Below are 25,870 nucleotides of genomic sequence, written 5' to 3' on the forward strand. Positions count from 1 at the left end.
GCTCATGCACTCCAGGACTGATAATGAATGCTCTCAGTTTTTGTTAGCTGGAAAGAGTATGCATGCTAAGAGGGATCTCTGTTTCCACTTGTGGGCTGTGCAAGCATGGTGTAGATGTAATACAGTTCCACATTACACTACATCTTTTTATTTTTTAATTCTGCATCTGCAGACTTGAAAGGACCTTGTGTGTTCACATGTCATCCTTTTAATTATAAAAAAATAAAATAACTATCATTGTTATTACCATTACCACAGGTAATTCTTTGTGAGTTGTAACTAAGGACAAAAACCCATCCAGAGTTATACTGGGAAAAATGCATCTGGTGAAACTGAATCACAAGTTGTGATTCACAACCAAGAGTGAATGGAGCCTTTCAGATTTACATTTGCCATTCTTCATTGCTACCAAAATCAATGAGTGTATTTTAAAAACTATTTTACTTGTATTACTTGCCACTAAAAACTCTCATCAGAGTGGGCAGGATGCTATCTTTACCACTTACTGGAATATAGCCCCAGCTTTAATTGCCATGTAAACCTACAGAACTGAACTGAGCACAGAAACTGAGACTTGAAAGGGCAGCCATGAGAGCTAGAAAAGATTCTTCAATGTCAGGATGCATGGATAGGGTACAAAATCAAGGCAGGGCCATAGCCAGGATTTCACATTTGGTAGGGCTCACAGCACGATTTGTTGTTGGGGGGGGGCAGTTTGGTGGCCTTGGGCTCTCAGCACTGTAAACTCCCTTGAGTTCCACAAGCTAACCCCCCTTCGCCTGGACAGTCACAGAAGCACTGCTCCCCCCCACTCCTTTCTTATGTGCCCCTCTCTCAGAGAAACAGAGCCCTCTTGACTCCCCGCCCCCTCCGCTTTGTTCTGCATGCTGTGTTATGGAAAGGGAGAGAAAAAAGCGAAAAGACCAGCAGCAATGCTACTACTTGCTCAGAGCAGTGGTGAGCAAAGGGGACAGATTGGGGCCCTCCAATGGAGGGGCCATACAGGCCTGAACCAAGGTAACTCACAACATACTATTCCCTGTTCCTGTGTATGAATGTGCAAGTTGAACAATGAAGAAAGCTGACAGAAAGAAAGTAGATTCCTTTGAAATGTGGGGCTGGAAGAGCTATGCTTTACGGATGCCATGGACCACCAAAACGACAAATAAGTAGGCTCAAGATCAAATCTCCCTGAAGCTAAAACGACTCAACTGAAGGCAGCTATCCCACTTTGGTCAGGTTATGAGACTACAAGAGTTTTCGTAGCAATAATGCTGGTAAAAGACGGCAGCACACAAAGAGGGAGACCCGCCATGAGATGGAATGGCTCTACAGTTTGCAAGACTTGAGCAAGGCTGTTGATGGGATGTTTTGAAGGTCATTGATTCGGAGGGTCTCGGAAAGTCAGACGCGACTAGGGCACTAGTTGACACGCACACGATTTCACGTTGCAGTACGGCTGTATCCGAAATAAGATAATGACGTCATACGCCAGGCTGTGACGTTACCCAGACAGTGACATAAGCACCGACTAGTGACAAAACATCCCAGCAGCCCTCATACTTCTCAGACAGTCTGTTCACCTCAGTACGTAACAATCACCGACAAGGGGAGGAAGGGTAACAACCTCGAGGAAAGAAAACCTTCCTCCAGCCCGCTTTCGCGGTTAGTCAGCCTCTTAGCTCTGTACAGATACGGTCACGTGGTACGACTCCCGGCTGCTAAGCGCCCCAAACTACAGCTCCCGAGATCCTCCGCGTGACCAATGGGAGAACCGTACAGGGGTGGGGTCCGCTGGTTAGACCAGGCAGTTAGTGTGAGCGAGGTAAAGATTGGGTGTCTCGCACCGCCGGTCGTTGGGAGGGTAGAGTGGGGGCCCCTCCCCCCACAGCCCCCCCTGCCCCCTCCCATTAACTCCTTGCTGGGGCGAAGCGGCGGGAAGGGCCGTCAGGCCAGGTGAGAGAATGAGACAAGGGGAAGGGAGGGGAAGGGACATCGCGCGGGGCCCAGCGGCGGAGAAGGGGGAGGGGCGGTGAAGCTCGGTTCCTTAAAGGGGAGGGGCCACATTTAAAGGGGCATGTCCGCTGCTTGCGGGGATTTTTGTCCTCCGGCAGAAAAGACCTCTTCTGGCTTGAGAGGGGGGAAATTGTGAAGACTTGGGGAAAAAATGAAATGTTCTGTTGTTGCTCCTAAAAGGGAAGGAAGTTTGATGTCTGCGGTCACAATGAAGAAAAGGGATGGAAGGGAAGCGGGTCCAGCAGTGAACTCTGCACGTGTTCAGGATAATTGTCATCATATGCTCTGTGGTTGAGTTCTGCTGAGGCCAGGCTCAGATCGAATCCTGCTTCCCAAACTGCAGTGTGCACCAGAATTTCTCTTAGAGGGAGCACATTCCCCCCCCCCCCGCATATGCAGCTGGGAAGCAGGGCAAGGGCAGCGTGTGTGGTGGTTAAATTGCTGGGTTTGGATCAGAGAAGCCATCTCTTCCCCCCCCCCCCCAGGGTTGCCACCCTCCAGGTGGGTCCTAGAGATCTCCTGCTTTTACAACTGATCTCCAGCTGGCAGAGATCAGCTCCCCTGGATAAAATGGTTGCTGTGAAGGGTGGACTCTTTCTATGGCATTGTACTATGCTGAGGCCCCTTCTCTCCCCAAACCCTCCCCTCTCCCGGCCCCACTCCCAAAGTCTCCAAGTATTTTCAAACGCAGACCTGGCAACCCTAAATTCACTGAGGATCTTTTCAATCTCAGCCTAACCTACATCACAGGGTTGTTAATATGGGGAGGGATAATAGGATAATTGTGTCCATGCTCTTTGGCAATCTGGAGGGAATAAAAGTGTGGAATGAAGCTGCTCATTTTTATTCCGCTTCCTATGCCTTGTGGCCTATCTGGCCAAGGGCACATGACTCTGTTCAATGCCACCTTTGCAAGGAAATTCTCTGGCCATAGATGAGTCTCTACATGTACTTATGCCTCTCTTTTTCCTGCTGTCAAGTCATAGCCTGCTGGAAATTTGCAGCAAGGCATGACATTTAAACCTTGCATGTTCTCAGGCTACAACAGGATGAAGATTCTAGACATAGTACTTCCCTACTTCCTAAATGTGCTACAGCTTTGAGAAAATCTTCTTGAAATGTTTGTTACTGCTGATTACAGAACTTTATTTGTGTCACATCAGCACTGGCTACCATTATTCTCATTTCTAGAAAAGGAACTGAAGCTGATAGATCATGACTCAGTTAAGATCATTGAAAACGTTCATGGCCGAATTGCCACTTCTCCCTATCCCAAAGTCTGCAGAGGTCCTATGTGCTCAGTCATCTCAGTATCAAGCAGTGCCTTCCACATCTAATGATGTGAAAAAAAACTTTTTGGGAGACGTGCTAATTTTTGACCTTATTCTCATGTGAACATGAGGCAGTAGTCCCCTACCTCTGTAACAAATCTGACCCAATCCTGCGGTGATTGTTGCTCCTAAAAGGGAAGGAAGTTTGATGACGGTGATTCACCAGGCCCGGACTAGCGGGCGGGGGGGAGGGGTGGCCTTTTTCATGCGGGAGGATTGCTCCTTCAGGAGGCTTCCGCCGCCAGAGATCAAGGGCGTGGAGTGTGTGGGCCTGGAGTGGGACGTTGGGGAGAGTCTGGCAATCTGGCTGGTGTACCGTCCGCCTAACGCACCAGCCAGTGCCCTGCCGTCCTTGATGGAGGCTGTAACAGGCTGGGCATTGGAGCATCCTCGACTTATAGTCCTGAGTGACTTCAATGTCCATGCCGAGGACGCAGCTTCCACTCGTGCGACGGACCTAGTGCTTTCCATGGCAGCACTGGGACTTTCCCAATATGTAACAGCGCCCACACACCAGGCTGGGCACACACTAGACCTGATCTTCGCGGCGGGAGTAACAATGGGTCAGATATCTGCTGAGGCAGTGCCATGGTCTGACCACCAGGTCCTGAAGGCCCGTGTGGACATACCACCTCTGTCCCGTTTAGGCGGTGAGCAGATTTTGGCTCGCCCGCGTAGTCAGATGGACCCATTGCGGCTTCAGATGGCTATGCGGGACCCTTGGCCTACCGGCGACTCGTTGGATGGACTGGTGGAGACCTGGAACAACCGGCTCTCCGAGGCCATTGACGAAATCGCCCCCAGACGTCCTCTTCATCCTCGATCACGATCCGCCCCGTGGTATACCCCGGAGCTGCGATCGATGAAACGACGATTAAGACGACTAGAGAGACAATGGCATCGCGCTTGTGACGAAGCTACGAGAACATCATATAGGTCATTTATGAGGGCCTATGAGATGGCTATTCGGACTGCAAAGAAGGAACACTTTGCATCCAGAATCGCATCTGCGACCTCGCGCCCAGCACAATTGTTTAGTATAATTCGGTCATTAACAGAATTGCCACAGGGCAAACAAAATAGTAGAGAATTGGAAATAGGCTGTGAGGCTTTTGCGAGCTATTTCTCAGATAAGGTCTCGTCACTCTGACACGACCTACCCGCCATAATTAATACAGTAGATGAACTTGGGGCACCGAGCACGTCTTCTGGTTCAATTCTGGATTCCTTCAGTCCACTCAGTCTGGAGGAAGTCGACAGGACCCTTGCAGCTGTACGCCCTACGACCTGTAGGTTAGATCCGTGCCCGTCTTGGCTTATAAAGGCTAGCCAAACGTGGCTACGTGAACCACTACAGGACATCATCAATAGGTCCCTGATTGAAGGGATCTTTCCCACACCTCTTAAAGAGGCAGTGGTCCGTCCCCTCTTAAAAAAACCATCAGCAGACCCGGCCACATTGGCGAACTATCGGCCGGTGTCAAACCTTCCCTTCCTGGGTAAGGTCATAGAGCGGGCGGTGGCGACTCAGCTGCAGGGATTCCTGGAGGACACTTCCGCACTGGATCCATTCCAGTCCGGCTTTCGGCCAGGTCACGGGACGGAGACAGTTCTGGTCGCCCTCATGGATGATCTTATGTGACATCTGGATCAGGGCGGCTCTGCAGTGCTGCTGTTATTAGAACTGTCAGCCGCTTTTGACACGGTTGACCACCAGCTACTGACTGACCGCCTCACCGATGTGGGGATACAGGGATCTGCCTTGCAGTGGCTGACTTCCTTTCTCCAAGATCGGGGACAAAGGGTGGTGATAGGGGAGGAAGCATCCCAGAGGCACTCCCTTAGTTGCGGGGTGCCGCAGGGAGCGGTCCTATCCCCGATGTTATTTAATATCTATATGCGCCCCCTTGCCCAGATTGTCAGGAGGTATGGACTGGGTTGCCATCAATATGCGGATGACACCCAGCTCTACCTAATGATGGGTGGCCAGTCTGACTGTACCCTGGAAAATCTAGACCTGGCATTACAAGCCGTGGCCTCCTGGCTCAGACTGAGTCGGCTGAAATTGAATCCGACGAAGACGGAGGTTCTCTACCTGGGTCGGGGCGGTCCGGGGAGAGAGATCCAGCTGCCGGCCCTTGACGAGGTGCCACTAATACCGGTCCCCAAGGTCAAGAGCTTAGGCGTGCTCCTTGAGTCCTCCCTTACAATGGAGGCTCAGGTGGCAGCCACTGTTAGATCTGCCTTTTTCCATCTTCGGCAAGCACGGCAGCTGGCCCCTTACCTGGACCGCAGCGACCTAGCGACGGTAATCCATGCTACGGTCACCTCAAGAATAGATCACTGTAATGCTCTCTACATGGGGCTACCCCTGACGCTAACCCGGAGACTACAACTAGTGCAGAACGCTGTGGCACGGCTGTTAATGGGGCTACCACGACGGGAGCACATTCAGCCAGTGCTGAGAGAGCTGCACTGGTTGCCTGTTGTGTTCCGAGTTCGCTTCAAGGTGTTGGTATTAACCTTTAAAGCCCTTTATGGTCAGGGACCTGCCTATCTACGGGACCGCCTTTCCCCATATATCCCCCAGAGAGCACTGCGATCAAAGACAAAAAATCTGCTGTCTGCCCCTGGCCCAAAAGAAGCCAGGCTATGCGCAACAAGATCTAGGGCCTTCTCGGTGGCAGCACCAGAACTCTGGAACACCCTCCCAGAAGCTATAAGGGCCCTGCGGGATCTGTCGGCGTTCCGCAGGGCCTGTAAGACCGAACTGTTTAGACAGGCATTTCTGGTTGACTGAAAATGGGCTGCCACCGGACATCCTACAGAAGCTGGTGGTCATAGTCAGAACCCAATACCGCCAGACTGGATCGAGATAGCGTAATAGTTTTAAACTGATAAATGTATTATGGTTTTATATGTTTTATGGAATTGATTGTTTTTATGATACTGTAAGCCGCCCTGAGTCCGCTTGCGGAGAGGGCGGGATATAAATGCAAAGTAATAAATAAATAAATAAATAAATAAACAAATGAGGCCTTCCATCTTGTCTGCTGAACAAACTGTGTAAGGACAAAACTGGTAGAATTCATTGACTATCACGCTCTCTCTGTCTTCAGCAGGTGAAGTCTGTTGCCATGGTGGGAGCCCAGCAGCTAGAGATGCAGGCAGCAGCAGTGCCGGTTGTGGCCCCAGCCGGGGGCGGTGCTGGCGGGAGCAGCAGTGACCACCAGTACGAATGTCTGGAATGCGGCAAGGTGTTCAAGTGGTCTTCGCGCCTCATCCACCACCAGAGGACTCATACGGGCGAGCGCCCTTATAAGTGCTCCGAGTGCCCCAAGGCCTTCAAGGGGTCATCAGCATTACTATATCACCAGCGTGGACACACAGGCGAGCGACCTTACAAGTGTGATGAATGCGGCAAAGCATTCAAACGTTCCTCCTTGCTTCAGATCCACCAGAGCGTGCACACTGGCTTGCGTGCTTTCAAGTGTGCTCAGTGCGGCCTGGCCTTTAAGTGGTCTTCCCATTACCAGTACCACCTGCGCCAACACACAGGGGAGCGCCCCTACCCCTGCCCAGCATGCGACAAGGCCTTTAAGAACTCCTCCAGCCTACGGCGGCACCGCCATACCCATACAGGGGAGCGCCCTTATGTCTGCCCCATCTGTGGCAAAGCCTTCACCCAATCCACCAACTTGCGGCAGCACCAACGTGTGCACACCGGCGAGAGGCCATATCGATGCCAAGACTGTGGGAAGGCCTTTACCCACTCTTCTAATCTGGCGCTACACTGCCGATCGGCACACGCTGCCCGCCCTGCCCATACCTGTGTGATCTGTGGCAAAGCTTTTGCCTCGGATGCTTTTCTGCAGCGGCACCTGGAGACTCACGCAGATGTTGCCCCTCCAGCACAGCTATTCCTAGAGGAATCGACAGCCACTGTAGAGATGCTGTTTCGGTGTAGCGTTTGTCACCTCACTTTTCCCCTCCAAGAGCAGTTGCTGACCCACCAGGAAGTGCACCTGGCCCCACCAGAGCCACCTCCGCTGCCACCACCACCTGTGCAGGAGGAGGCAGCAACCTCTGCATCCCCTGTGCCCTCATTAACTTGCTCAGCCTGCAGCAAGACTTTCAAGAGTGCAGCGGGCTTAGCACGGCACCAGCAGAGCCAGCACTCTTCAGATCGCACCTATACCTGTGCAGTGTGCGAACGCTCTTTCCCGGCACTGGCCAGCCTGTTGGGCCACCAGCGTTCCCACCCCCCAGCAGAGCAGCGGCTGGAAGAGGCTGAGGTGACGTGCCCAGCACAGGCCGAGCCGGTACCTGCTGCCACAGTGACTACGCCCCCACCCCCGGAGCGACCCTATGTTTGCAGGGAATGTGGAAAGGCATTCAAGGGCTCCTCCGGGCTGCGTTATCACCTGCGTGACCACACAGGGGAACGTCCGTATGCCTGCGGGGAGTGCGGGAAGGCCTTCAAGCGCTCTTCCTTGCTGCGCATCCACCAACGGGTTCACACAGGGCTGCGTGCCTTCACCTGCCCCACTTGTGGTCTGGCATTCAAGTGGGCCTCTCACTACCAGTACCATTTACGGCAGCACACGGGGGAACGCCCGTACGCCTGCCAGGACTGCGGGAAAGCCTTTAAGAACACCTCGTGCCTCCGCCGGCACCAGCAGCTGCATACCGGGGAGCGTCCCTTTGCCTGCCAGACTTGCGGCAAGGCCTTCACCCAGACATCCAACCTCCGGCAGCACCAGCGAGTGCACACTGGTGAAAGACCCTATTGTTGCCGGGACTGCGGTAAGGCCTTCACCCACTCCTCCAACCTGGCCTTGCACCGGCGGACCCATTCGCGGGAGCGTCCCTTCCAGTGTCCGGTGTGCGCCAAGGCCTTCGTCATGGCCTCGTACTTGCAGCGCCACTTGCGTACCCACAGCAGCGGTGAGACGCCCAGCCGTCCAGCTGCTCCCTCACCTGCTGCCACTCAGGAGGTGCAAATCTTGCCCAACCTTCAGGCCACTCTGAACGTGGAGTTGAGCAGCAGCCCGGCCCCACCCAGCCCTTCTAACGCGCAGACATTTCTGCTGGTGCAGACGGCACAGGGCTTGCAGCTCATCCCCAGCGTGCAGCAGCCGCCCCCCCAAAGTTCGCCCCCCAAACTCATTCTGCTGCCCAGCCCCCAAGTGATGCCCACAGCACCTGCTGCTCCAGCCAGCTTTACCCTGTTGCCAAGCACTCCCATCGCCCCAAGCAAGCCTACCCCACTCCGGCAAGGCAAGAACAAGAAGCCTGTTCCACTACCGCCACCCCCGCCCTCACCAGTGTCTGGCAACCAGAGCATCATTTTGATGCCAAGCTCTGCTGGGCCCAGTATGCAGCCTCTCTCTAACATGCAGATCCAGAGGACTTTGGGGTTGCCGGCTGGTGGACAGAACGTTATTGTCCTCCAGAGTTTGCCTGAACCTCAGACGGGTATGGTGCAGATCCAAGCTGTGCCAGCTGTTGCGCCAGTGACAGGAACCCTCCAAATTCAAGCCCTGCAGCAGTCTCAGCAGCTCCAGAGCCTGCCTGCTGCCCAGCAAGGTGGCACTCTGCAAATCCAGGCCCTGCCTACCTCCCAGCAGATGAGTACGATCCAGATCCAAGCCCTCCCGCATTCTCAACAGACTGGCATCGTGCAGATCCAAAGCCTGCCGCTCCCCCAGAACACTGTCCAGATCCAAAGTCTGCCCACTTCTCGGTCAACGGGCGCTGTACAGATCCAGAACCTGTCCAGCTGCCCAGCGACAGGGACGATGCAGTTCCGGACACTTCAGCCTTCCCAGAAGGTGAACACTGTGCAACTTCAGGCTGTCTCTTCATCCCAACAGGTGGGGACCCTGCAGATCCAAACCCTTAAGCCTTCCAAGCAAATGGGCCCCCTTCAGCTGCAGGCCTTGCCGTCGCCTCAGCAGACCGGTCCCCTGCAGATCCAAAACCTGTCCCCCTCAAACCAGTCTTTGACTGGTGTTGAAATCCAGGGGCTCTCTCCTTCCCAGCAGCTGGATGGCACCATTCAGATCCAGGGCTTGATGTCTTCTCAGGAAGAGCAGCAACTCCAGCCTTCTGAGGAGATCGCAGGCATCCAGCTTCATACCCTGGACCCACCTCAGGAAATGAGTGAGGTGGAATCCGCTTTGTCCAGCTCCCATGAGCTCTCTGGGGTAGATCTCCAGCAGGGATCCAGTGCAGAGGAGGAAAGCCAGAACTTGATTGTGGTGCAGAATTCTCCTGGAGATGAACTGCTGGGGCCTGGTAGTGAGGTGGAGAGCCTGGAGGGGGTGCAGGATGTGCACTTTGAGACGCTGCAAACCGAGGAGGGGGTGCAGAATGTGTTGGTGCTGAGGAGCGCAGGTGGGGAGCAGACCCGCCTATGTGTGCAGGAGGTGGAGAATATTCAGACAGTGCAAGAGCTCCCTGGCCTCCAGCTGCAGGGTCCTGAGGGCGGCTCCGGGACTGGGCAGAACCTGCTGATCATCCGCAGTGCTCAGGGGGAACAGACTCTCCAAGTGCTGGAGAGTGTGCCGACGCTGCAGGTGAACAGCCCAGAGAGCGCTCAACCAGCCAGCGACGGCGGCAGCACCTCTCAGATGGTGCAGCTTTTGCAAAGTCCAGTGGCTTCACAGGGCCTGCCCTCCATCCAGATTGTACAGACGGTACCAAACATGCAGCTGGTCCACACCTTCTGAAAGTGGCCATCCCCACAACAGAGTGAGGATGCTGACTGAGACCCAGGGCTGCAGTTATTTGCACTGGGAACACAGATGTGCTACGGGCCCCCCCACACAGTGGGTTCAGGTGGAGACTTGCCGATTGTTGCTGTAGTTGCCAGATAGGATGACTCTAGTCTGGGTGACTTCAAGACTTCTGGGTGGCATTGTCACTTATATGCGTGGGATTGGGTGTCCCATAACAAGGTGTGACAGGAAACCTGGGCTCGCAGGTCCAAAGCACACCCTTGGCTCTCCCCACCCCCTCCTGCTCACATGTAGGCTGCTGCTGCTGCTTTTGACCCTGCAGCCACAGTGACCACTCCACCATCTTCATGAGCACTTGTATGTCCTTGCATGAGAAGAAAGGCTAGCTAGCCTAGTCCTTTGTTCTTTCATAGATTCATGCCTGTTCTCCTCTGTGCTTGAATTATTTTGTTCTAGCAAGAACCAAAAGTTTGCACTGTGATGGTTAAAAGAAAATTAAACTCTGTGGCAGCCAGGACTCCTGGGTTTTCTCCCCCGCCTCAGACAGGGAGTCTGATGGATGGGTAGCTGTTGGATGCACAACTTCTCTCCCTTCCAAATTATAGCTTTGGATCAGGGTCTCCATGGCACAGTGTGGACTCTGCTTTGTGTAACAGAAAAATCAGGGAAGTTCAGATTTTCAGGTCTTCCTTTGGTTTTCAACACTATGGGGTGGGAATGCTGTTGGAAGCCAACTTGTGACTGGTCATAGATTGCATCTCTCAGCCTCACATCTCTCAGCCTGTTTTTTCTTCTGGTCAGACCCTTCCAGTCTCCTGTTCCTCAGAACCACATTTCTTCCAGAGTGTACCCCCAATTCCTGGTGCTAACACACGCGCAGGAGTCATAGACTCTTTCAGCTAGAAAGAAAATAAAAACTGCTTTGAAGAACCTTTGCCTCCTTTCTTCCAACTCCTGTGTTTTAGTATATTTGCATAAGCTGGACTCACACTGAAAGTGTCCTTTACTGTAGAAACTGGCCAAACTGAGGAAAGAATGCAAGAACATTCTTTGGTGTGGTTTTTTGGGTTTTGTTTTTGTTTGTAAAATAACATGGGATATCTGATTCTTTTGGGGTGGAAGTCATCAAAAGCTTTAAAAGGACAAGAGAAAAGAGACTGACCTAGTGGAGGGAGTAGGTCTTTTTAAAAGCAGCTTCAAACATCTTAGCAAAAAACATGTTAGTGATGCGTTAGATATAGAATATTCTTAGCACTTCAAAGAGCTCAAGTCTGCTTGGAAGGTTAAGCCTGCTTGAAATTAACCCACATCCGTCTCAGAAGAACTTTAGGACACTTTATACTTGCGTATGTATTTATGTGCTGTCAAGTTGCAACTGGCTTATGGTGACCACAGCAAAGAGCTTTCAAGGCAAGTGAGAAGCAGCAGTGGTTTGCCATTGCCTTCCTTTGTAGAGTCTTCCTTAGTGGTCCCTTCTCCAAGTACTGAACCCTGCTTATCTTCCAAAATTTGATGAGATTGGGCTATAGCATATGACCACGTTCCATCTATTTATTTATTTACTTACATTATTTATAGTCTGCCTTCTCACAGGGACTCAAGATGGATTACATATAGTGATTCAATACAGTCCATAAAATGGGACATTCAGTAACCAATGCACCTTGGAACATGGCTATATAAAACAGTCATCAAAATGGGACTGAATTGCATTGAATTTTTTAAGGAAGTTAATTCCTAGTCAACAAAAGAATGCCCCTACAGAACAACACTTCCAAGATGCTCAGGTCTCTGGAGGAAGGGAAGTTGAAAGTCCTGCCTGATGAGTCGATTTGACTTCCCAAACGTTTCTTGAGAGCCCCTTGTAAATCAAAAGCTTTCCAGAGTTCTCCAGAGCAAGCCACTCCCAAGTGTGACCATGGGCAAGGCTTGTAAACTACATGGAAATAAAGACCAAAATGTTAAGTTTTTAAAGAGATGGGTCGGGATTTTGCCTTTTATTATGACTTCACACGTTCCAAGGCCAAACACTCATAATAAGGTTATGCTGTGCTCTGACTCATGCACTGTGAATATCCCTTTAATTTACATTTCCCCCCCCCACCTCCGCCCTAAATTTGGCACATAACCCAGTAATTCAGCCTCACTGTAAACCGCCCCCCCCCCCCTAAAATATATATATATCTTTTTTTAGGACTGAGAATGGGAACTTAAACTGGGTTTACCAGCTGCCATACCCCATGAGTTAACATAGTGATTTTTTTTTTAAATATTGTTTGCTTATTTCTGTGATTCTAGACCAGTGATTCTAACTGGGGACATAGGATCCCCAGAGGACAATTTGCAAATCATGTTGGTGGGGTAAAAACTTTTGGGGTAAATCGACATTTGGGATTTTATAAAGCCCTTTTTACCCACTTAGAATTACTCTTCACAGCCAGCTTATACTGCACATAAAGATCGAATCCAAGGAAAAAGGAAAGGTCCCCTGTGCAAGCACCAGTTGTTTCCGACTCTGGGGTGACGCTGCTTTCACAATGTTTTCACGGCAGAATTTTTACGGGGTGATTTGCCACTGCCTTCCCCAGTCATCTATGCTCCCCCCCCCCCAGCAAGGTGGGTACTCATTTTAGCGACCTCAGAAGGATGGAAGGCTGAGTCAACCTCGAGCCAGCTACCTGAAAACCCAGCTTCCACAGGATTGAACTCAGGTCGTGAGTAGAGCTTAGGACTGAAGTACTGCAGCTTCTGGGCCACTGGGCTCTTAAGATCCCAAGGTCCCCTGCAAAAAAAAAAAAAGACATGCCACCTCTCTGGTTGGGACAAAACGCAACACAAAACACTCCATCTCTGAGACCAAGTTATACGTGATGAACTTCCAAAAGAAAACATCAGAAGGGATATGGTAATAGAAAGACATTGGAGAAAAAAATATCTTTGAAAAGTACTACTGGCTCAAAAATTGCCTATATAAATGAAGCTAACTTGCTTGGAGTTCTGTTTTTAATTGCCTGGGTTTTGATTTATGCCTTGGAAGCATGTGATAATATTTGCTATTTAGTGGGCAAGATGAAGACCACAGTTCAGAACTACAACATATTTGCTCAGGAGTGCAGCCTTTTTGGTCAAGATGTAGAATCCTGAGTCTAGCATTGAGACAAACTAATGGAGCCTGCAGAGTTTTGGTTGGTCTTGAGGTGGAGGAGGCTTAGTAGATTGTTAGGTTCCCCCACCCCTGGATAGGGGGTGTGTGTGTGCAAGAAAATCCAAATTGGGAAACTGCAGATTTGAGGATGGAGTCCTCAATGCCACAGAATCAACCATTCATTTTGGAAATGAGTTGTATTTCTAGGGGATCCCCAGGTACCACCTGGAGGCTAGCATCACTGAATTTTAGTTTAGTGAGTTTTGGAGTGTCCTGGGAGAGTGTTAGTGCAAAAGGTCATTCACCTGAGATACATTTTTTAAAAAGCTCATTTGAATTCCCAGCAGATAACCTGAAAGCAAGGAACAAACAAGCAAAATGTCAGGATCCCACCCCCAGCTGATTGCCAGCTGTCAGTGTCCTCTTGTGTAATGAGTTGGATGCACTCCAATGGTTTACCGTCCTAAAAGATAGCATTACAAGGTCCTCCCTGGCTACTGGTGGGAAGGATTAAGGTTGCGAGATCCAAGTTGGGAAATGTGGGACTTTGGAAATGGAGCTTGGAGGGGATACAAAGCCATAGAGTCTGCCACTCACCAAAGCATAAATTTTCTCCAGGGGAAATGATCTCTGTAGTCTGGAGATGAGCTGTAACCCCAGAGGATCCCCAGGTCCCACCTGGAGGCTGGCATCCCTAGCAGCCTGAAGCAAGTCCCAGCATTGCACTTCATTTTTTAAGATGGCTGGAATAGTTACACCTATAGAAAGATGATTACCGATTCCTCCCTGAAGAGCTACCCCCGCGTCCTGATAAAAACTTTAAAAAATTAAGTAAATTGGGTTTTGTTTGTTGGACAACTATTACAGACCAAGCTTCTGAGCGGTTCGAGCGGCCTCCTTTGTCTCCCGTAGCAACTGTTGCTAAGGGCTGCGTAGTTGAGGGACCGAGAGGGGGAGAGATAGCGCGTGCGCATTGGGATAAAGCTGCTGGAAGGGAGCAGGGTCTTTACAAGAGGCCTTGGGGGGCGAAGCCATTTTTTTCCTAGTAGGGGTAGGGTGTGTAAGACTTATTGGGATATTCCATGTTCGCCTACCCGGGAGTGAAAGCTGCTATATTCAACAGTACGGGTGAGTCTATTGTCTGGATAGGGGGGAATGAGAATATGCAAGGTTGCGAGATCGGTAGAGCATTTCTGTTTTTCTATTGAGGGGTGTGGCTGTATTAGTTATTATCTCAGCGGGGCCAGTTCAGTACACACTGGGGGTTATTGCAACTAGCGTTTATTTGCCGCGGTGCGAAGTGAGTGGGCAGTGACAGCTTGCATACAAGAGGTTAAAATCATGGTGGTTAACTCTTCCAGTGGGTGAAAACGTACGTTGGCCAGCTATTGCCGATTTGCGTGTATAAATTGAGTTCAGGGAGGAAGGGCAAGGAATCCAGACTGGGGGATTAATAAATTGACAAAATGGCCACCATAAGCTAATAAAAGCATGATAAAAGTAATCATATTCCACAACCTGGTTCTCATTGAAAAACTCAGATTTTTTTTTGTATTTTATAAATTGGGAAACAAATAATGGTTTACTCAAAGGTATTGAGTGAACCTTTTACTGAATGCAGAAAATCCAATTTTAATAGATGCACAGTAGGTTTAAAACATACACATATACAAAACTGTATCGCAGTTGCCAACATTTTTCTTTCATGGTAGGACATGTATTTAATAACTGAACAGAAAGTGGAAATTCAGCATCTTCAAACTTTGAAATGCCGTGCCTGCCGATTTTGTTAAAAATGGCACTTATTAAAGATGGGAGGTGGAATCCCTACCATATATTTCAGTTGTGCTTACAAAAAACCCTCCCCAAAGTTTTGATACAGGTACTTTGATAAGGTCTGACAACTGTTAATATACCACACTGTGGCTAAAAATAAATTGTTTTGTCCGATTTGCCTAAAGAGTGAAAAATGGTGCAGATTTATCCTGTCAAAAGGAACAACTACAGGCACACACTGTGGTGTGAAGATTTCAAGTCTTCTGAAGTAAACTATTCCCCAGAGGCCCTGCAAGAACCTTGTTTTCACTGCTTGGCCTGTAGCCACGCTTTTAAGAAACTGCTCTGTTGCAAATGGCATTAGAACTGTGCAGTTGTTCATTTTGAAAACCTTGGTGGACATCCAGGGTCTTGTGGGATAGGGGAAATCCCAGTTCTTTGCTGCGGCCCCAACATCCTGCTCAAGTGCTTCCCATGCTGATTTCACTTCCTTTCTGCATCTCTGCTTGCCCCCCCCCCCCCCCCCAATTCATGCTGTCTGGTTCTGTTTTCTATTTCTTCTGGGTAAGGTTCTGCTTTCTTCCTCCTTCGTCTCTCCGGGGTGCCATTTCGAGTTGCTACAGCAACCCAATATGCTGCAGGAATGGGGTGGGGAGGATATCATAAAGACAGCACTTCGATTTGGAGAGACTTCTATATTATTTCAACACTTCCATTTTTTAACAGAGCTATAGGTTCATCTAAGGGGAGGGACGGTGGCTCAGTGGTAGAGCATCTGCTTGGGAAGCAGAAGGCCCCAGGTTCAATCCCTGGCATCTCCAAAAAAGGGTCCAGGCAAATAGGTGTGAAAAACCTCAGCTTGAGACCCTGGAGAGCCGCTGCCAGTTTGAGAAGACAATACTGACTTTGATGGAGCAAGGGTCTGATTCAGTATAAGGCAGCTTCATATGTCCATATGTCCAATCTCTGGGTGGAGCCTGGAGCTCTCAAGGAATTACAGGTGCCTTCCAGACTACAGCGATTAATTCTCCTGGAGAAAATGGCTGCGTTGGGGAGTGGACTGTTGGCATTGTATCCCACTGAGATCCTTTCCCAGGCTCTAACCCCCCCCCCCCCCCCCCAATCTCCAGGAATTCCCCAACCTGTTGCTGGCAACCCAAGATTCACCTGGGTTTTTAAAACTGTCCATTGTGGTCAAGGGAGCTGGTCCTGTTTTGTAGTCAGCAAATACTCAAGTTTTCCTTCCCTGCAGGTGCTTTTCTTACCCATTACGACCATGCCTACCCTGGAACCTGAGCAGCTGTCCATCAGGGAAATGAGAGAGGATGAAGCATCAGTTGTTTTGGAGCTTCTAAAGGTGAGACGGAGTGCTAGAGAACATCCACGGCTGGCCATCCCTTATAGCTTGTTTCTAAAGCCAAGTAAAGTGTTTTCCATATGGAAACAATTTGCTGTGGTTTCCCTATTGCTGCTATGGCTGACAGTTCATGATTCCAGGTTTCTGCTGCTAGCATTTCTTCCCTGGCACCAGAGGGTTTTAAAAATTACTGGATCATATTACTGGATCATTCTAGCCTTAAAATCGCAATCTTCAAGTTGCTAGCTTTTGTGCTTTTAAACAGTAAATCTTTAGCCTTTTTTGTTGCAGAGTGTTAAGGGGAAATGCAAGCTGTATAATTCTGCAATGAAAAGGACTAAAGCAGGGGTCCCAACTTTTTTTTTTAAATATGTGTGTGCACTCACACGCTTGTGTGTGCACCTGGAAGTCATGGTAATCTCTGGTGACTGATCCCTACTGGGGGCAGGGAGGATATTCAGGGAGGTAGCTGAATAAAGCCTGCCTCCTGACGCCTGGTCTTCCAAGGAGGTCTCCCATCCAAGTACTTGCCAGAGTCGACCCTGCTTAGCTTACAAGATCGAGTTTTCCTGAGTTATCCAGGTCAGTGTTGAATTCTAACCTTTTTGGGTCTGTGAGCACATTTGGAATTCTGGCAAATTGTGGTGGGTGCAACAACAAAATGGCTGCCACAGAATAACTGCTGGAGGTGGTGGCAGACACAAAATGATGGCCACAGCTTAACTTGAGGCACAGATGCTTGTGTTGTGGTGGCAGCTGCTGTCAAAGCAGTATTTTTTAAAAGTTGCAAAGCCAATCAAATCTCAAGTAGTCGGAAGCCTTGCTGGGCAGAAGCACCACCTGGCTCCACCCAGTTCCTAAAACAATTTGGTAAGTTACAGAAAAGGTGACAGCAGCAAACACCATGGTGCCCATGTTGGAGAGCCCTCGACTAGAGACTACTAGCCTTTTTTTTCTTTTTTTTTAAAGAAACCTAGGAAATAGTCCATTGTAATAAATTGTTATAATGCTATAGACTTAGCAATTTCTGTTTTTATTTTTAAGCTTTTTGGTATGAGGATGGAAGCAGCAGTCACAAGGAGCTGGGACATAGAAAATTATTGTTATGGGTGAGACTAGGAAACAACTGTACTTTCCTGATGAAGTTATGCGTAAGACCAGTAAAGTACTGTCCTTTTCCTATCCACATGGCAGCTGCCCTGACATTGCTGCTCTTGTTCTGACAAGACTGGAGTAAAGCAAGTATAAGAAAGAATGGCGCTGCTGGTGAACTCCTAATGGCACCTGCTTTTTGGCCATTGTGTGACACAAAGTGTTGGACTGGATGGGCCATTAGCCTGATCCAACATGGCTTCTCTTATGTTCTTTATGTAAAAAGCTGGGGTAAACCCAAGAGGTGCACCATAGTATCATGATACTGTGGGGAATTAAGAGGGAGTGTAACCTGCTTCCTTTCATTATCCAAGCCAAGTCAAACAGCCCATGTATAAGACTCCCAAGTTTCCCACCTTTCTCTACTGGTTTCTGGATCAAGTTGCCAACTTTTTCAGTGGTCTCGGTAGCCAAGCCTTTAACAGGCCTGAAGTTAGGGTTAACAACCTCCTGCTGAGGCTTGGAGTTTTCCCAGCCTTACTACTGATCTCCAGATTACAAAGTTCAGTTCCCCTGGGAGAAATGGCTGCACCTTCCCTTCCTTCCCCAGGCTCCGTCCTTTACCAGGCACTACTCCTAAATCTCCAGGAATTTCCAAAGCCAGAACTGACAAACCTACCTGACATCCCCCCAAAACGGCGCAATCCTTACTTAACTTGCCTTTTGTTTGTTTTTCTTTCCCCCACCCCCACAGGATGGATTCAAGGATACAGAGAACCGTCTGATATTGTATGTGCTGACGCGGCCATTAGCGTTGCTCTTGATGGCGGTGGTGAGCAGTGGCCTGCGCTTCTTCCTGAACTCTTTCGTGGTGGCACTCGTGGTGCCAGTGCTGCTCACTGTTGTGGCTCTGAAACTCCTGCTGTGGCGTTCACTAGACCTGAGGCAACTGTATGCCTACTACAACGCTGGCCAGCGTGGGCTCTGGGTGGCTGTCTATGATGAGGATGACATCTGTGGCTGCGTGGCTCTGGAACCCTGGGAAGGGGAACCCCACATTGCAGAGCTCAAACGCTTGGCTGTCAATCGCTGGTACCGGCGCTCTGGTGTGGGCCGCTGCCTCCTCCGGTTCCTCGAAGCTCAGGCTCGTGCTCAGGGCTTCAAATGCCTGGTGGCCCAAGTCTCAGTAGTCACCAAAGCTGCCATTGGGCTCTTTGAAAGCAGTGGCTACAACGTGAGCAGTGGACGCCGGTGGTTGGGCTACACTGTTCAGCAAGTGTTCAGCAAGGAGCTGTAGCATCCGCGCCTGTGAATTAAGTGTCCGAGCTGCTCAAGGGACCCAGACTGGAATACATAGCCTTGATTTGGGGGAAAAGCACAAAGTTCCCCAAACAGGCTGTGCTTAGTGAGCCATCTCTTGGCCTCAAACATGGTAGTTCTGCTCTGCCAGGTGGCTTTTCTCCACCTGGGATGTGACGATGCTGCACACAAACAAATGTCACTCTGGATAAAAAGCTATGAGCCAATTCCCCCTCCTTGCACGTCAGGCCCTTTTTCACTGAGGGGTTCCAAGAAAAGCCATCCCAGATACTTCTCCCTCATTTGAGGGAACTGGAATGAACACCTTCCATAGCCCTATCTCCCCTTTCAGGCCAGGGCTGTGTACAGTCTTATTACACACATCCAGTTTTTTGCACCAAGATAACCTCAGGTCCTGTGATCTGAGTCACTTATGCAAATCAACCAATTGTTTTGCTTAATTTATTCTCATTCTGCTACTCAGGCAGAAGACATTCTGCGGAGCACTGAAACCTAACCTACAAGTTCCTCCACAATACACTTGCAGCAATCTGCCCACAGCGTTTGCAGCCTCAAGAAGCTCCCTTCCCCGCCCCCCTGGTAACCCAAAGGAAAGCTAAGATTTCAAGATGCTGAATTCTAGAGATTTGTGATAAGCACGTCTTGATTTTTGTATTATGAGTCTGGAAACAACTCTCTTCCTTGCTTTCTTGATTAGTTGTATATTTGTGCTACACACGTAGGTTTTGTTATATACATACCGACATAATTTCAGAGGTAAGTCAACTGTGGAAGCATTTTTCTTAGCTGCTGAAAAGTTGTGTACAGCTGCCTCTTGAGAACAGGCTTCAGGGAACCTGTTCTTTTCGTTTACAGCAGAAACTGTATTTGCACTGTGTTTGGCTGGCCAGGCCTTTTATGAATCAGGAAACAATGTCTCTACTCACCCCTTAGATGCAGCCATGGACAAGGCTGATTAGGTGTCCCATTTATAAGACCTGGTTTACATCCACAGCAGAATAACAACAACAACAACAACAACAAATTTTATTTGTATCCCGCCCTCCCCGCCGGAGCAGGCTCAGGGCGGCTAACAACATAGTTCAGGGTTGATTATACAAATGGATAAAATTACATTAAACATTATAAGCGTTTAATTAAAATCTGGTTAAGTTTTAAAATTAAATTAATTAAATTAGTAAAAGTGCTAATGCTATGTTTACTTTTTCTGATGGCGGTTTCCTTCGCAATTTCCATTTTCATCAGCGAAAGCCAGTCTGAAGAGGAGGGTCTTGCAGGCCCTGCGGAACTGTTCTAGGTCCCGCAGGGCCCGCATTTCCTCTGGAAGTTGGTTCCATAGGCTCGGAGCTATAGAGGAGAAGGCCCGGTTACGGGTGCTTTGCAACTTCACCTCTCTCGGTCTGGGGATAGTCAGCAAGAATGAGCTGGGCCAAACCCTGAAGCATTTGAGTGGGGACTGTGTTGCTTCAGACAGCAGATGGAAGGATCACTTTTTGGAATACTCTCATTTAAAAAAAAAAACCTGCAACTATAACAGCAGATCAAGAAAGGGAGGAGGGTCTTTTTTTACTGTGGTGGTAATTGGAATCTGTCACTTGCACTCTGAAGTGGTGAAGGCCACTGATTTCAACAGAAACAATTTAAGCTTTACATGTGATTTGCTGTCAGATCTGTGGAGACATCTTGCCACCAAAACTCCATCTAAGCTGTGGAGTCTTTAGAGCAAAAATTCTACTTTGTGAGTGACTGGCATTAAAGCTGTAAGCTACTGCATAAATTTATTTGCTCTGAGGCCATTTTTTTCCTGAGTTAAGACAAAACTGTGAGCCAGAGGCTAAAAAACGGAGTCAGCTCACACCAACTCAGCGTAGAGGGAACACTGCTTGCCACATCTGGTTCTGTTCAGGTGTGATATAGCCCGGATTCACAAGGAGCAGGGAAACTGAGTCCTATTTGTGCTGTACACCAGGCAGCCTCCTTTGCAAATACTGTGTTAAAACTTGTGTTCTGCAATGCCTTTTTTCCTAAAACTTCACGAGGAGACCACAGCTAGAGAATAGATCCAAGTGGACAGCAGTCAGAAATTACAGACAAAATACTTAAAGATTCTCAAACCTGTTGTGTGTATTTTTTTTGTCAAAATGGTGTAAGTACAAAAGTTTCAAAACATTTCGTACATTGAACATCATATTGATTAATGATAGGAACAAAACTTGACTTGGATGGTAACCCCTGCATGGAAAGGAAAAAAAATTCAAACAGACACACGGTCTCAGAAGAGGCTAGACAATCCACAGGAGATTAAAAATTCATTCAGAGGTACACACAATAGGTTTGAAAATCTTTTAAGTATTTTGCCTGTAACTTCTGACAACTGTCTGTTTGGCACTATGCCTTTTTTTTCTGGCAACCTCCCAGGCTGCAAGCCAAATGCCACTCCAAGCAGTTGATTGTGGAATTGCTTGTTTTGAGCTGATTTTTGTTTTGTGGTGTCTTTGTGTGTATATAAGACACTAACCAGGTGGTTTTGGGCGGGTAAGAAAGAACAGGCAACAAATAAACAGGTGCCAAGGAGACATAAATCCCATCTTAATCTCTAAGTGCGACACCTTCTCATTACACTTACAGACTACAATGATAACTGCATGGGGGCCTATGTAGTCTGGTCATTTCTGGTCTCAAAATACAAGAATTCAAGTTGGCATTGCCTTCATTGAGATTCTTGATTCTTTTACCAGAGCTTGCCTTTGCCAGGAGCTTGTTCACAACTGCAAGGAAGACAAAGGGTGCCCTCTTAGGCTGGCTGTGGGCATCTCTCCTCCCCCCTCTGAGTTTTCAGAAACTGCCAAAAGTGAGTCTATTGATAGCCCCACTTTCTATGTAACATGGACAAATAGGCGAGCTCCATTCACAGGCACTACCTAAAATATATAGATGTTTTAATCTTAACAAAACCAGAGCACCATGGTGTGTAGGGAAATCTCAAGCACTGTGTATAACCAGGTTCAAAACTGCACTACTAACTCCTGGGAAGAGAACTCAGCTGTCGCACTCAAAAATGAATGATACACCTCAATTACGTGAGCACAGATGTGCTTATATTAGCATAAATAATTTATGTTTTGTTTAGTTATATGAATTTTTGCAGAATTTGGCAGCAGAGTTTAGTAAGAAAGAAAGTAGCAAAGAAAATAACTAGAGACCTGAATTTTATTAATTTAAATACAAAAGACATAGCTTTGCCCTCCACAATCCTGGTGTGTTTGCAAAAGAAAATGTGTGTGTGTAGGAGACAGGACTCTGACTTACCCATTATTGTTTTATTATTTATTTAATTTTAACCCCCACCCTATCCCACAAGTAGGCTCAGGGCAGCTTACAACATAAAATCCATAAAACAATGGATGGTAACAGGGTTTTTTTGTAGCAGGAACTCCTTTGCATATTAGGCCATGCACATACCCCGATGTAGCCAATCCTCCCAGAGCTTGCAGTGGGCCCTGTATTAAGAGCCCTGTAAGCTCTTGGAAGATTGGCTACATTGGGGAGTGTGGCCTAATATGCAAAGGAATTCCTGCTACCAAAACAAAAAAACCTGGTAACAATAAATAATAACCTACCCAGAGCTAGGAATTACCAGCCCCAATTTTCTGCCCCTGAGGAATTGATGAACAGGTGAAAAAATGGCCTTCATATAGGGATATTCTAGGAATTTCCCCTGTATGGTTAAAACTTTAGAAACTATGGTAAAGACCATAGAAACTAGAGAAGACCACCTAGAACACCTACCTGGAAGTGACATCACATCCTCCCTGATATCTACTTTCCTAGGCACCCCTTCTCTAAATTTGTCATTTGCTTAGGCAGTGTTGAAATCCCTTGTGTGGTGGGGGGGGGGGAGTGGAGATGTGCAGCTTGAAGGAGAGAGTTGTGGCAGATGGAAGGAGGAATAAGCATGAATATAAGCATGCTGTTTTGCCTTTACTGTGACCATGTGCCCTATGGGAGCGCATGGAGTTAATGTCCATGGGCTGGCAATTCACTGATAAGAAGGAAAGGGAAGAGGCCAGTGAGGCTAAGGTGTAATCCGGTCTCTTGTCTCCCCAGAGTCTGGTTTAAACAATCCACCTCTTAGTTTTCCATCTCTTTTTGTTCTATAGAATTCAACAGGACCCACTGAGGACAGCCATCCCTTATTTGCTTTGCCCTCTGCTTTATCTGTTCATGGCCAGTCTCCTTCCTAGCATCGCAGAACCCAAGGAACTTAAGCGTGTACTGTGAATGGGTTATGTGGCAGCACTGGAAAAAGGACATATTGAGCCCTCCTTAAAAGCATGAATGGTGGCTGCAAGGTCTGTCTGGTCCACTGGGGATCTGCTGCTAGATGTATGCTGATTGTTAGCAGTGGCCAGAGAGTGGGCTTGCAGTATATTACTCCAAAGAGGACAAGATGTTTAATGTGCAGTGCATTACAAGAGTGTGTATATGCTTTCCAATGTAAAGAGAGGGCCCTTTCTATAATGGGGTGTGTATAGGGAGGGGAGGAGATGCACTGGAAAAGAATTACGTTTTCCTAAGATGGGAGGAATTATATTGACTTTAATTGCATGTTTTATTTAAATTGCTTGGAGATTTTAGATGTATTTTATGTAAACCTTTCTGTGGTTTCCTTCCTGATTGAAATGCAAAGTGAAAATTTTGTGTGTACAGTAAAATATGCATTGATGACTGAGATGGAAATCAGGTGTGTTCTTGTCCTGTGATAGAAAACAAGCTGTGAAAAATCACCAAGGACAGCTCCACACTGGACACCTTGTGGCAGTCTATCCTTGTGCTGAGTTATTCTGAAGAATACAGAGGCTGAGGTTGAATTCTAGGTGCAGAGGGTTGGGAGGAATGTTGAAATTTATTTTTCCCCATTCCAAACTATGTAGGACTTCACCTGTTTTACGCAGGGCAGATATGAGGCTGAGGAGACACTTTTCACAGTCTCAGAAAAACTGATTACTTCCCATATTCTAGGTCTGTGTGCTGGCTTTTCAAAATAGTTTCCAAAACTAAACTGAACAGATCGTTGAAAAAATTCATACCTGTACACACCCTGTCACCACCAGAACAGTGCTGTTGTTTTAATTTGCCTGGTCATTACTTCATCTGAAAAACAGACATTGTTTTAAATTATCCTGCATGTTTTAAATCAGCTTGCATATATTGCGCTGGGTTGTTATAGTTACTAGTTAGCATGCCAGTAACCATAAAACTGTTCTGGCAGCAGAAACCCTTTGGGTGCAGGTATTTGGGGCCAAAGATGTGACCCATAACCTTGGGACAGCCAGTATTTGTTTCTCCAAATTCTACAGAGCACAGTCCTCTTTTTCTCATGGGACAGGTAGACCCCATTGTGAAACCACTTCCCCCAACTGGAGCTGGGCCTGTGGGGTGTCTGTTCTGCCTTTCCTAAATGCCACAAGACTCCAGTTCTCAGGCCATGCTGGCTGGGATAGAGTATGTGACTCATATTTCCTGTGACTTGCTTTCCCTGTGGATGGTTTTTGGCTCCTGCCTTTCTTCTTCTGCTCTGCTACTAGCCAGCATTAGCCTACATTTCATCCCCACGTGGGTGTGAAAATAGAAACACAGGCTTTTCTGAAGCACAGGATCCTTTACAGAGTCTGGAGACTGCAGAAGGCAGATCTTGTCACTTAGGATTGTTTTTACACGGCAACTTTCCCCTCTCATTTATATCCCCCTCCCTGTATTTGAATGCATAATGACAATATTTCGTCAATGCAGCCCTCATTATAGCATTGGGGACCATTATTTTCAATTTAGGGATGGCAAACTCAGACAGGAAGAGAAAAACTTGTTCCGAGGCTGAGTTTGGACTATTGTAAAAGAGATCGACAGGATGAAGCAGCGTTGCAAGAGAGATGCCCGAGGAAATGTCATTACCCGCTCTGATCCTTAGAGGTAAAAATGTATATACCGTATGTTATGTTGGTACAAAATAAAGGATTACACATATCCACTCCAGTTAATCCTGCCCCTCTACATGTTCAGCATAATTTGTGAAAGCCTTGGCTGATATAAAATGCACGACAGGAGATACTGCTGGGCATATTGAGCCTATATGGTGAACATTATCCTAAATGTGCATAGAACAAAAGAGTGGAACTGGTGGGCTAGATCTTGCACTTCCCATGATCCATGTTGGCGGTATACCAAATACGTAGAATATGTACAGTAAGCTACAAATCCAGCTTTAGATGGGATGAAGGGAAGGGAATGGGAAGCAGGGGTTGAATTCGATTCATACAGGAACAAAAGGAGAGCTGAGAAATGTGCTGACAGCAATGAAGCGGGAGAAAGTACAGTCAGAAGCAGAGAACCTAGGAAAAAAGTTTTGGAGAAGACAGTAGATTGAAGAGAAAGAATGGGACAATAGGAGAGCATGGTTGCCAGCAGACCTGGGGGGGCGGGGATGTCCTTGCCCCTGTAACAAAAGCCTTATTTGTGGAAGTGGCAGTGGAAACTTCTTACATCATGGAGATAAATAGCATTGCCTGGAAAATAATATCCCATTAAGCTTGATTTAAAGGGCCAGGACAGTTTACTCCAGGGCTGTTGATAATTTGAGAGCGAGCTCTTGAGTAGGTTGCTGTCTTTTCTTTGGCAGACTTAATATTTGCTTTTAATAGCTCTGTGGCAGGCAGAAACTCAACAGGTGATGCTTGGAGTTACGAAGAAAATGCCAGGAAAGGATGACAAACTGATGTATGGGGGGAGGTAGAGAACATAACAGATGAAGCAGGAAGCTGAAGAAAGTGGAAGAAATGCGCACACGTGTGGAGGGTACACTTTCAGTGCCATTTTCAGGGGCAATATTAAAACCACAAACAAAAAAACTATCAGAAACAAAGAGACGCATCTTAGAAGTCTTCCTTTGCAGAAACATCCACAGCTGCATAAGTGCTACCCGTGTAGTTCCTTTCCAAAATCCTCACAGAAAGGTCAGAAATGTTCTCCTGGGCTGGGCCTGGTGGGAACTCCTCCTATCAGCCACTCTGAGACAGAATCTCTTCTTCTGAGG

At 48.0% G+C, this 25,870-nt stretch overlaps 2 protein-coding genes across 3 annotated transcripts; both read left to right on the plus strand.

The window, feature by feature from the left end:
- Nucleotides 1–1,752: 1,752 nt before the first annotated feature.
- Nucleotides 1,753–11,020, plus strand: ZNF628 (zinc finger protein 628). Of its 2 annotated transcripts, none has more exons than XM_060256433.1 (2): nt 1,753–1,825; nt 6,467–11,020. In XM_060256433.1, the coding sequence occupies exons 1-2, from the start codon at nt 1,766–1,768 to the stop codon at nt 10,079–10,081; spliced, it is 3,675 nt and encodes a 1,224-aa protein (XP_060112416.1). In that variant the 5' UTR covers nt 1,753–1,765; the 3' UTR covers nt 10,082–11,020. The 2 variants fall into 2 exon arrangements, with proteins under 2 accessions (XP_060112416.1, XP_060112418.1); XM_060256435.1 differs by having other exon boundaries at nt 1,793–1,956.
- A 3,228-nt stretch (nt 11,021–14,248) lies between these two features.
- On the plus strand, nt 14,249–19,963 carry NAT14 (N-acetyltransferase 14 (putative)). Its single transcript, XM_060256441.1, has 3 exons — nt 14,249–14,363; nt 16,264–16,368; nt 18,215–19,963. Exons 2-3 carry the CDS (start codon nt 16,288–16,290, stop codon nt 18,755–18,757), a joined length of 624 nt encoding a protein of 207 aa, XP_060112424.1. The 5' UTR covers nt 14,249–14,363; nt 16,264–16,287; the 3' UTR covers nt 18,758–19,963.
- The last annotated feature ends 5,907 nt before the right edge of the window (nt 19,964–25,870 follow it).

Source organism: Heteronotia binoei, chromosome 15, assembly GCF_032191835.1.
Source record: "Heteronotia binoei isolate CCM8104 ecotype False Entrance Well chromosome 15, APGP_CSIRO_Hbin_v1, whole genome shotgun sequence".
NCBI lineage: Eukaryota > Metazoa > Chordata > Lepidosauria > Squamata > Gekkonidae > Heteronotia > Heteronotia binoei.